This window comes from Berghia stephanieae, chromosome 2, assembly GCF_034508935.2.
Source record: "Berghia stephanieae isolate SIO BIC M18660-M18661 chromosome 2, UCSD_Bste_1.3, whole genome shotgun sequence".
In the NCBI taxonomy this organism is placed as follows: domain Eukaryota; kingdom Metazoa; phylum Mollusca; class Gastropoda; order Nudibranchia; family Aeolidiidae; genus Berghia; species Berghia stephanieae.
In genome coordinates this window covers 71581199-71598030 of record NC_088361.1, presented here as the reverse complement: position 1 = coordinate 71598030, position 16832 = coordinate 71581199, and the positions used below count along the sequence as shown (strand labels likewise).

At 32.8% G+C, this 16832-nt stretch overlaps 1 protein-coding gene and 1 long non-coding RNA gene across 2 annotated transcripts in view; one reads left to right on the top strand and one right to left on the bottom strand.

Annotated features, from left to right (window-relative positions):
- LOC144965483 (uncharacterized) overlaps positions 1-15024 on the bottom strand; it is a 55795-nt gene extending 40771 nt beyond the window's left edge. Inside the window, exon 1 of the long non-coding RNA XR_013644026.1 lies at positions 14816-15024. This is a non-coding gene — a long non-coding RNA (uncharacterized LOC144965483). The remainder of the gene's footprint in view (positions 1-14815) is intronic.
- The window catches only part of LOC144965481 (fibrocystin-L-like), an 88329-nt gene continuing 75896 nt past the window's right edge, over positions 4400-16832 (top strand). The window contains exon 1 of the mRNA XM_078900861.1: positions 4400-4898. Coding sequence (XP_078756987.1) covers positions 4799-4898 — 100 coding nt within the window. The 5' untranslated portion in view covers positions 4400-4798. The remainder of the gene's footprint in view (positions 4899-16832) is intronic.

The following is a 16832-nucleotide window of genomic DNA, read 5'->3' as shown; positions in this document are numbered from 1 at the left end:
GAGAGAGAGAGAGAGAGAGAGAGAGAGAGAGAGAGAGAGGGAGAGAGAGAGAGTGGGGGGGGGGGGGGGGGGGGGGGGGGGAGAGGCTCAGAAGGAAAAACAATAGGACTCACAAGCAAATGGTTCTATGATTGCTCGGAATATTTCACTGTCTCTGTCTCAACTCAGAAGTGAGCGGGTAAATGTGAATGATATTAAAACTGGCAGAAATTAATTTTCAATTACTTTATGTAGTCTTTATTCAGAGGTCATAATAATTGATTGATCCTTTAATCAAATGTTTTCTGGCCAAAAAACTAATTTTAAGTAATTAGTGCGTTTTGTCAGTATAGGGCTGATCATTTTAAATGTCTACAGTTGCCGATTCTCTCTTTGCAATATTAATATATAACTTCTTGCAGCTCATCGTCAAATGAACGGATTAAGATTTCTGGTTTTTTAGACAATATGTTTGTTATCTAGCTCATGATACAGCGAGATAATGAACAGCCACGCCAGCATTGAAATATCGGCAGTTTGGTTCATTGATACTGGCACCAGCCCAATAGAAACCGTGAATGACGCAAATACATGACATAAATACTATAATTTATTGATTTAATGACAATTTTGACAATCACTCTTCGTAGATTTAATGGCAAACAGGCGACAAATTGAATTTCACTCTGGTCAGTGTGAAGTGCTTTCCGTAGTTATATTCCATTTTGACCGTTACTGCTTTTGCTTGGCTTACTTCATATAATGCTTGCTCTTCGTTCATAAACCCAACTGGAGCTGACTTAAACGTTAATGTTCCCGGGGTGTCCACATGGTCACACCCTTGAATAATTTGCTGGTCTTCAGTTCTCTCTCTCTCTCTCTCTCTCTCTCTCTCTCTCTCTCTCTCTCTCTCCTCTCTCTCTCTCTCCTCTCTCTCTCTCTCCTCTCTCTCTCCCTCTCTCTCTCCTCTCTCTCTCCCTCTCTCTCTCCCTCTCTCTTCCTCTCTCTCTCTCTCCCTCTCTCTCTCTCCCTCTCTCTCTCCCTCTCTCTCTCTCTCTCTCTCTCGCCCTCCCTCTCTATGAATTGAAGCTTCAATTCCATTTGACTAGGTATTGTTTGGTTTTGTTTCCATCATTGTCATGACACCTTTTTTTAAAATGCCCCCTCCCCGACTTTTTAAAGATTAGACAATAATTTTAATGCAGCTTTGGAGCCAAATCCTCATTGACAATACCTGCATTGAATTTAATGATATTAATAATGATGGAAATGATGATAATGATGATGATGATGATGATGATGATGATGATGATGATGATGATGATGATGATGATGATGATGATGATGATGGTGATAATCATTTGTTTAGGGTTTTCTGTATACAGACACCTCGAATTTCGCTTAACTCGGTTTCTATAAACACTCATCTTTCTTAACAAAAATAAAAATTATGAAAAATATTCTAATTACAGTATTCTGCAGTTAAATAAAGTTAACCTGCTCTCAATGAATATTTAAAAACTGTCTACCTAATGGAATCTTGGTGTTCGTTTGTTTTTCTTACTTGCAAAGTTCACTGTCATTCTTTCTAATTCTAGAATCAAGATTACTTGGGTTGTCTGTTTATTTGTACTGACTGCCAACTGAAAGATGGTAAGTACTTTTTTGTTTGAAAGGCTAAATGTGCAGTATCGAAATAATGTTTTTCAATAAACCCTGGCTATATTTGAGTGTTTATTACAATAGTTTCTGTTTTACTGCATGCACTATTAAATTCCACATGCTTTCTGTTTCCTCGTCAATAAATAACTAACACATAACAGGCGTTTATTGACAATTAATAGATTGTATAAAGAGCTCCAAATACGTTTCATAACAACTGTATTTGATGAAGACCTTATTTAAAATAACAGAATTGTTCATTGTGAATAAGGTGCTGCATCCAGGCACATATGAAAATAAGAAGGAACTGAGCCCAAATCATTTAATTTTATATGCATTTAGATCCACATGACACCTCAAGGGGCCACATTTTGGCAGGCGGAGTAGTAGTAGTAGTAGTAGTAGTAGTAGTAGTAGTAGTAGTAGTAGTAGTAGTAGTAGTAGTAGTACTAGTAGTAGTAGTAGTAGTAGTAGTAGTAGTAGTAGTAGTAGTAGCAGCAGCAGCAGTAGTAGTAGTAGTAGTAGTAGTAGTAGTAGTAGTAGGAGGAGGAGGAGGAGGAGGAGAAGGAGGAGGAGGAGGAGTAGGTGGAGGAGGAACGGGAGGAGGAGAAGGAGGAGGAGTAGTAGTAGCAATAGTTGTATTAGTAGTAGTAGCAGTAGTAGTAATAGTAGTAGTAGTAGTAGTAGTAGTAGTTGTTGTTGTAGTAGTAGTAGTAATAGTCGTCGTCGTCGTCGTGGTAGTAGTAGTAGTAGTAGTAGTAGTAGTAGTAGTAGTAGTAGTAGTGGTAGTAGTAGTAGTAATAGTAGTAGTAGTAGTAGTAGTAGTAGTAGTAGTAGTAGTAGTAGTAGTAGTAGCAGCAGCAGCAGCAGCAGTAGTAGTAGTAGTAGTAGTAGTAGTAGTAGTAGTAGTAGTAGTAGTAGTACTAGTAGTAGTAGTAGTAGTAGTAGTAGTAGTAATAGTAGTAGTAGTAGTAGTACTAGTAGTAGTAGTAGTAGTAGTAGTAGTAGTAGTAGTAGTAGTAGTAGTAGTAGGAGTAGGAGGAGGAGGAAGGAGAGGAGGAGAAGGAGGAGGAGTAGTAGTAGTAGCAATAGTTGTAGAAGTAAGTGCTTTTGTATATATGTAATTAAGTTCGATGTTGTTGGTGTTCGATGAAAAGAAGGTGCCTGAAGTTTCGTCACAATTATTGTCATGGGTTGATTGAGACGAATGTTGGTAACGTTTATTTAATCATCTGTAAACAACAAAGAGAGAATAATATTTCTTTTCGCAAGCTCCAGATCTGCAATGTTACTGATATTCCATTGACCAATACAGCATAAACATCCATCCCCCGCCCCTTCCAACACTTTTTTGTCAATACAACCATTCATATGTCGAAATGACTGAGCAATGGTAATATGAGTTTTACATTGAGAAGAAATGTGATTCCTTTGAATATTTTTTTTCAATCTGGAAATGGGGAGATGGCGACATCATTGGTGTGGATGCAATAAACGTGATTTTGTATCGAGTTACCAATCATTAGATTGAATTATCTGAAGTTCGGATTGTGATCTTAGAGGCAACAGAATTATTTTTCTTTTCTTTTCTTTCTTATTATATCCAATACCATTAAAGTGAGTAGAATCACATCCAATTGAAACGAAGAGTATTTGAATCAAGATTTTCAGTCAAGCAGGTGTGCTAATAAATGTGACCATTAGACATTTTATGATGGTTATTAATATTGACTGGCTACATTGCGAGCTTTCGTCTATATTTTCTTTTTGACTTCCCAACTACCAATTGTTCTTTTATGCGCACTGTGCTCACACGGACCTCCAACCCAATTTATCGTTCAATTTTTCTAAGCTTTTGATTCCACTTTACGACTATCAAAAAGAATATATTCCAGTTTTTCTCTCTTAAATGGACGGTCTTTATTATAATTTTCTGCTCAATGATAACCTACGACAATTCATTGTGCGGCTATGTGGTCTAGTGGTATGACATTTCACTTTCGGATCGGAAGGTCCTGGGTTCGAGCCTCGCTCGGCACATAGTTGAGTCCTTGGAAAAGGCTCTTTACTCACATTCTCTCACTGTACTCATGTGTAATATGAGTACCTGGCCGTTAACAGCGTTGTCTCTGTCCGAAAAAATAATTGTAATATCGCTCCACAGGTGTCATGTCCCGTCCTACATGTTAAGCGTTGCTGTTGTCCAGGGACCCCATGTAAAGCGATGTGAGTACGTTTAGTGGATATTGCGCTCAATTAAAAAAAAAAATCATTGTTGGGTGAATAAGTGAACAAAAAACATCAAACATATCGCAGATTAAACCGTGTGCCATTTCAACGTACTATCATTACACCACTGGATCCAAAAAATATTTATAGAAACTGTAACGTTGTTTTCGCGGTAAAGATGGGCTACGAAAGTCTATCATTTTAAACCAAGCAATAACCGAATCCCTGATATAGGCATATTGAGAGCGATATTTGTGATATGAGAGTATAAAACAGTCCATAAACCATGAGCACCTCATAACTGGATTTTATTGTTTTTCCGATCTGTATTATTTGTTGACGTCAAACGCTCGAATCTTACCGGACTCCGTGCGTGCCTGTCTCCGAGTGGCATGCGAATCGTTTTGTTGTACAAGAATGGAATAAAGGCTGATTTCGCCACGGTTGATTAGCCCTCTACGCCGTTGAGGTCATGTCAACGGACCTCTGCCGGTTACAAAAAGAAAGCCAGTTACTGTGGTCCCCGATTGACAGATGTTTTGCCCAGCTAACAAAAGCAGTCGGGATTTCTGATGGTTCTCCTCAGACCTGATTGGTTTTGCTCGACTGCTCAAATGTCCGATATCAGGAGCCAGCTTACTCTTCTAAGAAAGAGGGGAAGTAGCTGTAGCTGAAATTACCTATTAATATACTACCATCTGATTGAGAATGTGAAATTAATATGCAAATGCGTCAGCGTTCCGTGGACAGACGGAATCAGATGAAGTAGAGCTGGTTTTCAATTAAAAAAAAAACATTACTTACGAAAGAGACCACGTGATGCGATTGAGCAGTTTTGACCAATCATTGATCAATCCAAAACAAAGGGATTGGGTATATAGCTAATGGATGAATGCAATTTTTCTTCAGATTGATTTTAAAGTAACTGATGGTCACCGAACAAAAAATGAGAGCAGGCCAGGGTCTGTACAATCTATTACTGTGCATAGCTATCGGATCATGGGATTTTGGAATTGTCAACGCAGCTGGTAGGTTTTTGTCCACTTTTTTAAAACCTTCAAATGATTGATATATATTTTTCAAAGTTTTTGTTTTTTTTTTTGCTTTAAAATAAATTATGTCACTGCTATGCCATCATAGTCAAGATGCTCTCGTGTTTCAAATGCTAAAATGGAAGTTAAAGTTTTATTTTTTTAAAAATCAAGTATTGGTTTTTAAATTAAGCCTTTAGCATTCCTAATTTCTTCCATTAAAAAAAAATCTGGTTATAACCATATGCCTAACTGTTTTCACCAAGAGAGCAGTAATAAATAGTGGTCTGACCCATGCTTTTACAATTGCTGCTATTATTCTCTTGAAAACAACAAATTGTGTCGTTAGAATACGATTGATCATCACAGTTAAAGACTTCAGAGCCTGCTTGAATGTAGAAATGTATGCGCTGTCTGTTCCCTGTTTGGTTGCTTGTTTTAATCTAGTTATTCATGTAAAGGTTTAGACCCTTGGTTTGTGTCCACCACTCTGAACTGTAGGGAGAGGACAACAAGTACAGTAGGCCAAGTTTTGTGAAAGCTTGTTGGTGTTTAAGAGTGAATAAAACACTCGCGTTGCGTGACAAGCTCTCAATCTAAAAAAAAAACAAGTGTAGACGTTTGGAAACTCATTTAAAATCCCGCGGTCGTTTTAGATATAATTTTATCAATGATAAATGACTGAAAACAGAAGTCTATACATTTCCAATTCTTTATTTGTGTAAAATCGAAAGTTTAATTTACGGCTAGTAATAACAATACATAAAGCGAATAGAAAAGTGCCAAAATAAAATCGAGAATGTAAAAAATTGCGCCATCGGGGAGTCGAACCCACGACCTGACTGTTACGGCACCACCACTTGGCCATGAGAGGGACGCTCTGAATGAATTTACTGCTGCTGATGTTTAAAGGTAATGTATCTGTTATAGGGTTGACAAACGTGCAGTAAAATGTCAAACTGATTGAAGATAAGCATTCTGATTGGTCATAGTAATACAAAACTAGATCGAAAGGCTACACTTAACCACTTACGGAACGACTCTTGAGGAGCTTCCATACGATACCTTCCACCGCTGTGTATGTCATACCTTGCAGATCGCAGTAAAAGATACAGTCGTGTTTTGATTGGCTATTTCCTAACCTTGTGGAGAATACGCATGGTTTCTTCGTCGTTTAAATGCGTATCATTGCAATATTTCACAGTATTTTCTTTTTCTTTACGTAGCTTAGTTTTAATGCTTTGCCATAGGTAACGAATCGTAACGCTCTTTACAATTTGATCACGGTCAAAAGTTAATTAATTTTAGGGTGTCAAGTTATATACGCCAATATTAATATTTGATTACATCATAATTATCTTTAAAAAAAAAAGACAATCCGAAATAAATGGTACACCAGATCATAACAAGGTCAGTATTTTATGACGCAATACTGGTTCGTTTATACAATTTATATAGCTAAAACCGATAGAAAGAAAGCTGTTAAATCAGTGTTTATTCCAGGCTTTTTAAAAACTGAAGCCGGCAAAAACAATTGTATTCAAACCCATAGATAGGACGCTAATCTATCACCCCCCCCCCCCCCCAATAAATTACAAGAAAAACAAAAACGAACAAAACAAAATACCAATACAAAAACACAAAGAATCCTACAGACACCCAGGAATCGACCAGGTTTCCAATTTTATCATGGTGCTCTATTCATGAATTGATCGTGACCCATAACAAATCTATGGATTTAAAGAGTAATGATTGATTTACTAATGTTTCAATGATCGGAGCAAAGAAACAGTATATTATTAGTTATATTATTATATTATTATTATTATTATTATTATTATTATTATTATTATTATATTATTTATTATTATTAATGATTAATATATTTCTTATTTTATATGTTATTATTTTTACTGTTATTATTATTATATCATTTTATTATTATTATTATTATTATTATTATTATTATTATTATTATTATTATTATTATTTTATTATATTATTATTATATATTATTTTTATTATTTTATTATTATTATCTCTTATATATATCTATTATATATATTATATCATTATTATTATTATTATTTTATTATTATTATTATTTATTATTATTATTATTATTATTATTATTATTATTTATTATTATTATTATTATTATTATTATTATTATTATTAATTTTTATTATTATTTATATCTATTATATTATTATCATTATATCATTATTATTCATATATTATTATTCATTTTTATTATTATTATTATGTATTATTATCATTTGTTATTATCATTTTATTATTATCATTTATTATTATTATTATTATTATTATTATATTATTATTATTATTATTATTATTATTATTATTATTATTATTATTATTATTATATATTATTATTATTATTTTTTTTTTTTTAAATTATTATTATTATTATTATTATTTATTATTATTATTATTATTATTATTTATTATTATTATTTTATTATTATTATTATTATTATTATTATTATTATTATTAATATATTATTATATAATATATATATATTATTATTATTATTATTATTATTATTATTATTATTATTATTTTGTTTGTTTTTAATTATTATTATTATTATTATTATTATTATATTATATTATTATCATTATTATCTTATTATTATTATTAATTACTTATTATTATTATTATTATTACTTTATAAATTTTATTTTATATATTATATTTTTATATATTTACATTATCATTCAATACATTCTCATCATCATCATCATCATCATCATCATCATCATCATCATCATCATCATTATTTATATCGATATTATGATAGCTAGTCTGTTTCAATATTCCAATTTCACTTCCTCCCCTTTTCACTAAAAGCTGTCAAAATAAATATTGTGTTAGAAAAAGGGGATGGAAATGGCGTTTGTTGGCTTGTTATGTGTGGAAATTGAAGTGGTAGGCTCAAGAATTCTGCTCTGTGTCCAAACAAGGTCCCTTCCTGAAAATAGTCCTCATAATGTTATATTTTGTGTGTTACTGTAATGTTCCATTGTCCTGGGTTTTAAAAATGAAAACACCGCCATACATCAGAGGATTTAGTTGTGTAACAACCATAATTGAGAAATTATTCAAATTTAGGATTAATTTGGTCTAGTAAGACTGTATGCAAATACTCATAACAATAGGTACATAACACGGTTTGAGAGAGACAGATCGAAATGTGTGATCATGTATTTTGAAACGGTCTATAATATATTATTACCCCAATCATTATCAATATGTTGATTAATATTCAGGCATCTCAGCTTCCATATCTAGACCCAAACTGTTGGCATCGAAAGTCTAAAAAAATTACTGAAGAGAAAAATACTACTCTCTTTGCAAGATCAATGTGTAATGATGTGTAACTTAGTCTCATAAGAACATTATGAATCTGAAATTTTGACGCTGGCCCATTCCAAATAGCCAATTGAGTCCAATGCAATCAATCGCCTTTATAATCAATATTGTTGTACCCATTTCTGCCTATTATGAATGCTGGTTGAGCAATATCACATTCGTCCAACTCCAAGTAGATCAATCACAAAATAGTCCCAGGACCCCATGCCGATCTTCTGCAAGGTTACACGGCGTGAAAGATTATAACACTCTCTCAGACGAGACTTCTCACCTGATGTCTTGATTTGACAGAAAGAACTATGCTTACATTCTCCCCCAGCTCATATCCCTGTTTCTGTAGCATGAAACAGACATTTAACTTATGAATACGACGTTGGTCTATAGCAAATTACTTTCCCCAGCAGCACTGGTCATTGAGGTCATTTGTCATTTGTTTTAATAAGACAGCTCCTGTTTACCTACAAAACATGGTTAATCTCTATGTGCCGGAGAGAGAACTTAGATCCAGTGGTCATGATCTCTTCCAAGTTCCTCGCTGTAGATCGTCTTTTAGTGAGAGATCTTTTAGCCAGTCGGCACCCGTCTTATGGAACCAACTGCCTTCATCCCTCAAAAAATGTCCAACTTTTGAAAACTTTAAAAAGAAACTCAAAACACATCTCTTTAGGAAACCATTTGATGTTTAACATTTCTATTAGGCCTACATGTTATAGATATCCTAAATTTTCATCTTGTAGCACAGTGCGTGGTAATTAAATTACAAATTGATTAATGCTATTCCAATATGATAGATTTTATGCTTAAATTATCGATTTATTGTGTTTTATTTGCATTGTAACGCGCCTCTGAGCACATTGTGGATCTGTCGCCCCCCCCCCCCCCCCTCCATTTTCTATTCCTCCTACTCCTCTTCCTCCTCCTCTTCCTCCTCACTGCAAAGCACTTTGAGAACATTTAATAGATAATGCTCAAATAATTTTTCTTATTCCGCCCCGCTCCTTCTTCTTCTTCTTCTTCTTCTTCTTCTTCTTCTTCTTCTTCTTCTTCTTCTTCTTCTTCTTCTTCTTCTTCTTCTTCTTCTTCTTCTTCTTCTTCTTAAATTGAAAAAAATAATCCAATTCTAGACGCTAAAATGAGTCAGCAGTGTCTATCAGACATCAAACTTCCAAAATAAAGTTTTAAAAATGTTCACAAGTAGCCATTATTTTAGACAGTTAATTTTTTAGCACCATCCCAAATTGGAAATAATCGCAAAGATCAAAATGTTCTATCCTTGGGAAGGATTTCCGCTTATTTTACGATGAGTAAACATGGGTTAATCAATCACTCAAGCGTCTACATTTCTCTCACAAATTGTCTGCTTTTATGTTCTTTAATACGATCATAACTGCTGTCTATTTGACTCTCATAATGAACAAGGCCTTAATGTCTTTTCCTCAACCTTGGCTTAATAGCGAAACATAAAATCACTCTGTGCACCATAAAATCAAGTTCATAGAGGTAAAGAGTGCAATGAAGTCGCTCGGAGACGAGAAAATAATATGCCATTTTCTAATCATGTTGTTCTCATAAGAGCATGTCTTCATGCGAAAGGGAAATAAAACGTACTGAGATAGGAATTATGGATTATTATACTCATAACATTAAGATTAACAGTGACTAGTTGGAGAAAATTATAGATTTTGATTTATTAATAGTGATTGGAGTTATTTTGGAAGGGAAAGAAAGACTTAAAAATAAGTAGTTAAAAAAGATAGAAAAAGAATCACACTGAAAGGTTTGGTGTGTATTTATTTATAGGTTGATAGCCCAAATTGTTATGGGCTCATTAGTGTAATGGAATTATTCATACATTCACGCAAAATAGTCTCCATTATAACAATGTCAACCAAGCCCATAATAGCCTTCGGTTATCCGACCTGCAAATATGTGCACGTCGTCTTTAATCAAATCTGCCCATGATTTTCTTTCACCGCCCTTAAACCTTTACTGGCGAGACTTGTCTTCACTCAAACTTGGCATCATATCTTACAGTTGTCACCAGGAAATTAGCAAATTGTAGATTTATAGATTTAACCAAAGGAAAGCGACAGGAAGAGGAGGAGGAGGAGGAGGAGGAGGAGGGAGGAGGAGGAGGAGGAGGAGGAGGAGGAGGAGGAGGAGGAGGAGGAGGAGGAGGTCAAATATCACAATGAGGGATGAATAGATGAGATGAAAGCGGGAAAATAAAATTTGACAAATAAATTAGTTGAAGAAATGCAATAGTTTTTAGATAACATTTAGAATCTAATCTTTTTTGTTCCAAAATTTCTAGAATGTTCAACTATTACACATTCCACAACGTTCAGGAATGCACGAACTCAATAGACGGGCATTTATGATACTCTATGACACTTGACGCATAAGAAATAATAATGAAACATGGATTGACCGGTCAATTTTAACGCCGATCACTCTTTGATCCATTGGCAAACTTCCCGCCTACTTATTTCCACGCCACGTCATATTCTTAATAGCAAGGTCAAGGCTTGACATTTTCACGGCATCGACCATTCGGTCGCACTCTGTCAAATCACATCTTTAAGTTCTACAAGAAAACTTTTGTTGCAAATATCGATCGATTAATATAACTCCCAACTTGTCAAAAAGTCTTTAACCTCGGGCCTCTTTGAGTTTAAAGTTGAAACTTTTTGACGGGATGAGAGTCATTTTAATCGATTTTTATTTGAAACGAAAAAGTTTTCCAACCAAAAGGAAAATAGAATGTTTAGTGACGAGATACGGCAGTTTAGTCAGTCCTTATTTATTCAGGCTATAGATTGTTAACAAAAGTAATTCAATTGATTTTTATTGTGGCGTGTTATCACTTTGTGTCTTTTTGTTATTTGTCACTCCGTTTTATCACGGTACATTTTGGCCATTATATTCTAAACCAAATAAATTATGTTATGTGTATGTTAACTATTCAAGACTGATAAGAAATAAGAAAATACACTTTAATTATACGGTGGTTGAAGGGAGAGGGATGGAGAGACCCATTACTTTTAGAGAAATGTTACGGATGAAAACCGAAACAAAGTTATTATGATATTAAACTACACACACACACACACGCGCGCGCGCGCACGCACACACACACACAGAATCGCGCACGGACACACACTTATGTACTTAAAAAGGTGGCAAATTCAACTGTGAGCAAGTTTGCGGATGAAAACAGGCGATGGAAGAAAAGCGTAGGGGATGAAAAAAAATTAATTGGAAAGGGGGACAAACGAAAAGATGGAAAAATGACAGAAAAGATTATGAATGAGGAGAAGGAAGACGAGGAGAAGAGGATGGTAATATGATGATGTCGGAATATAGGGAGAAAATGGTGGGACACACACACACACACACACACACACACGTGCGCGCGCGCGCATAGACACATAAACACACAAGCACACACATACTCACACACACACACAGACACACACATACAATGGGAGGAATATATATATATACACACAATGAAACGATTCTATTTATATTCTGACTCAACAAAATTCATTTAAATGATTTAGGTATTGATGTGGATTTAGTTTATTTAAATTAGTTGAATTGTTGTCAACGCCATTCGAGAATCAAAATGGTACATAAGTTATACTCTGCTGTGCGTAAGATGGTAGTGGGAGGCGCCAGATATGGATTAACCCTCTCCCTACCACCCATTGGAAAATCGTCAAATTCGTTACGATCCAACCATCACTTTTATCATTCAGATTTCTTTTGTAAATCATACAATTTAAAGAAAAATGTTTTATTATAGCTTTAAAAAGTGACACTGTGTTGTAAGGTTCATTTTGCTGATCTATATTATGCATAGAATGTATTTGTTGCTTTTGTTTGTGTAAGAAAAAACTATTATTGTGTTGGGTGGGTGTGAAATTTTAGGGAAAATTCACAAAATGGCTGGTAATGAAAGGGTTAAGGGGCGGTTTGGGTCTTTTCTAAAAAAAAATAATTGAATGACCTATATTGGGTGGTTTAAATCATTCTGTATGTAGGCTACAAAAATATTGTGGTGAAAAATATAAACTATCTGTGTCGATACCCGTTGTGCGACCTAATTCTGGGGTCTGGCATAAAACTATAATATAACAATTTTGTGGCAAACGTTCCAAAAAAAAAAAAAAAAAAAAACTAATGAAGGAATGACCTCCATATTCTTCACTCTTATCAACATTGTAGCAAAGTGTGTCACCATAGAGAGATTTTACAGCTTTAGCTTATGGCATTTTTATTAGAACATTACAACGTTGAGAATCAAAATGTTATGGCAAATTTAATGTTGAAAATTCATAATTTGGATTATAATTAAACAAACACACACCTTATCATAAAAATCTATCTATGGTGACATAAAACATTATCCCTGTGATAACTGTGGAAACTTTCAGACAATTTCATTGAATAGATTCTGAGAAACGTTTGACAAAGTATCTCATACTTCCTTACAAATATAACACAATATATACAAGTAAAAGGAAATGTCTCCAATAACAAAACTATAAATACTGGTGCTCCACAGGGCTGTGTAATCTCTCCCATGCTCTTTATACTTTATACAAACGACTGTAAAGGCGCAGATTTAAACATACCCCTTTTAAAATTTGCTGACGATACAACTCTACATGGACTAATTACTAATAATAACGGAATAAATTATAAGAAAGAAAGAAATAACCACCTTGAATTGAATGTTAGTAAGACCAAAGAATTAATTATAGACTTTAGAAAAGATAAGAATACAAAAGACCATATTACTATTAAAAATGAAAAAGTAGAACAGGTAGTAGAATACAAATATCTAGGAGTCACCATGGACAACAAATTACAGTGGGACATACATTCCAGTTATATCAATAGTAAAATTAATCAAAGAATGTACTTTTTACGGAAATTGTCCCAACTTAACATTGACAAAACCCTTAATACGCTATTTTATAGATCTGTAATAGAAAGTGTTTTGGCTTATTGTATTACAGCCTTGGGGGGGGGGGGGATTGTCTTAGCTCAGCAAAAGCTAACTTTCACATGATTATTAAAAGAGCTAATAAATTTACTACAGGATCTATGTCTTTTAATGATTTATATTCAGAATACTGCTTAAGAAAAATTAGTAATATTTTAAATAATCCAACTCACCCTTTAAATCTTCAGATCACTAAGTCGAACAGAAGTGACCGATTGTTGTCTATACGAACAAAAAGTGAAAGATACCTCCGATCCTTTTTACCTTACAGTTGCAGAATGTTTAATAAGAAAAATAATTTATAAATTTTGGTCTACGTCTGTTTTTAACTTTGAAACCTTTTCCTTAAAATTACTCCATACCCACAATTTTTTAAACATCAATTTATAAAATCGCTTACTATAACTTTTCTATTGACCTTTTTATCCCACATTACGTGCCATGTAATTTATAGTATGTAATTTTTCTCAGTAAATTCACAATAGTATTATACTGTAACTAATTCTTAGTTTATTACTGATCTTTTTTTCTTATATGTTGACATCAATATTCCTTTTCTAGATATTTATATCTTTACACTTTTATACCAAATTTTATTTTACCGCGTTACACTCGTATTTACGTATATTATGTTTATGTATGTATCATTGTCGGCATTTTATACGTCTGTACAAAAATTTTCTTTTGGATGAATAAAGTACATTATTATTATTATTATTATTATTATTATTATTATTATTATTATTATTATTATTATTATTATTATTATTATTATTATTATTATTATTATTATTATTATTATTATTATTATTATCATTATCATTATTATTATTATTATCATTATTATTATTATTATTATTATTATTATTATTATTATTATCATTATTATTATTATTATTATTATTATTATTATTATTATTATTACTATTATTATTATTATTATTATTATTATTATTATTATTATTATTATTATCATTATTATCATACCCTTATAAAAATGACATATTGAGAAAATAGCTTTCCGTTTTTCACACTTTTCTTACTACCTGTACCCTTTTCGACCGTGTTTTTCGTGCCTTTAAGTTGGACTTCAATAATATTATTTCTAAGATAATAAGATATCGTTTCCACCAAAATCTCAAAATCAATTTTTTGAAGGATTTTTCTAATAATTAGACCCAAGCCGCCCCTTAATTATTTCTAATTTAACTACTCCTGTGATTTTTTTAAAAGTATCAGATTAAAAGCAATAAAATGGTCCTTAAATACCATGAAATTAGGATTGATAACAATAACATTACTATGCCTCTATCCTGACACTTTGGGTAGAAATTTTGCAATGAAAATATCAAATATTAATGAAATCATTTGACAATTCTAAATTCAAGGGGGGGGGGGGGGGAAGAAAAACAAACAAAAAAAGCAAAGCACAACAAACAAACAAAAACAAAAAGAAACAAAAACAAAAAAAACCCAAAACATCTGGGTTTTTTTCTTTACCTGGCAACAGTTGAAAAAGTCTCCATGACAACTAATTTTCTTATCTCTTGATGAAAGGAATTTTATATCATGCATTATTGTGTCATGCCGACGGGGCCATATATTTTATGATATATCAGTTGTATATAGAGGTACATTTATTGTCAAGACACGATTATATAAGGCAAAAACTGTTATTAGTTTTTGCCTATTCGACGCATATTATAGATTAATCCTGTTGGCAAAACAAAATGAATTATGCAAGTTATTATTTCTGCAAAAATACATTGCAAAGATTGCAGGTTGGCATTGTCTATGGGAATTGTTAAGGAAAGGTTACAGAGTATGTGCTAGCCAACTAAAGCGCTTGTTGTTTGTGTAAAATGTTCACAATGGTTATTAAATAGATATGTGTAATAAACAGGTGATGAAGTTAACATGACCTAAAATTGTCTTGAACCCCTCGAAATCAAACAATAACATGTTGATGGAACGACGGACTAGCGTGACTGACACTTTTGAATAAACATTATATATATATATATATATATATATATATATATATATATATATATATATATATAATTACTACCAAACAAGACAAAACAAACTCTCCGTTCTATTGAAATAGTGTATCTGTATCTCTTAACAAAACATCGAAGAAAATATGTAATTTACAAAATAGTGAAAGCAATAAAACGATTTAAAAACCCAATAAATCAACTTGAAAATAACTCAAAACTTTAAATTACTCGAAATCAAAATAACATATTTTGAGGTTTTTGTTTGTTTGAGCGACAAGAAATATATTGGATCTTGATTTCCGATTTACTGAGTCCAAATATATAGATATGTCATACCAGACTGTTGCAATCAAATGCAGAGATTACTTGTTGCTAACATTATAATTTGTCACTGACAATGACTTAGATTCATTATTCTGTTACTGTTATTATCCTGAAATGTTATTCTTTATTTCATAATTATATGGACTAGCAAGTCAACGGAGCGTGCCAATAATAAACACTCAGCAGAGAATATTGTATAATCAGAGCACAAATGTACCCATTGAAAGACAATTGAATAGCTATAATTAGTAAACATGTCAAAGTATTATCGATGTGCTTAAAATTATAAACAAAATGGGGTATGTGGAAATCAGATTTTGTAAAAATAAAATATGTAGACTACTTATTATATTTTTAAAAGGAAATGTGTCTTATTATTTTGTTTACAAACAAGTTACTTGTGTTTTACGAAGCCATTCGGGAAGTAGCGAATGAATAGAACAATAATGGCTGAACGAGTATCTTTTTGTGTTTAGAAAGACATAAAAAGAAGTCAGATTTTGACATGTTTTGATACCTGACGTCGATATTGTAACGATAGCATTGTTGACGTTTTTAAAACATCGGGCATTAAGTTCGATATCCAATGCGCACGGCAATCCTCTTACTTAACACATATTCCACTTTACCTAAGTTATTGAGAAAAGCTTACAGTTGAATAGCAGGACAAAACATGCGTTTCCCACTGTGTCAAAGAAACGACACACGGTCTTATCAATGGACGGTAAATGTAAAAATGACAAAATCCGTCTGTAACTCCTTTTATATCAGCTCATCTGAGCCCAGCATTATATTAAAAAACAGACAAATATTACAGACATTACCCATTTTTACTTAAACCTACCACATAACCTAAAGGTTCCCACCATGAGGGGAAAGACAGCGATATTAAAAAACAGACAAATATTACAGACAATACCCATTTTTTACTTAAACCTACCACATAACCTAAAGGTTTCCATCAAGAGGGGAAAGACAGCGATATTAAAAAACAGACAAATATTACAGACAATACCCATTTTTACTTAAACCTACCACATAACCTTAAGGTTCCCACCAAGAGGGGAAAGACAGCGATATTAAAAAACAGACAAATATTACAGACAATACCCATTTTTACTTAAACCTACCACATAACCTAAAGGTTCCCACCAAGAGGGGAAAGACAGCGATGCTACATTTCGTATGGA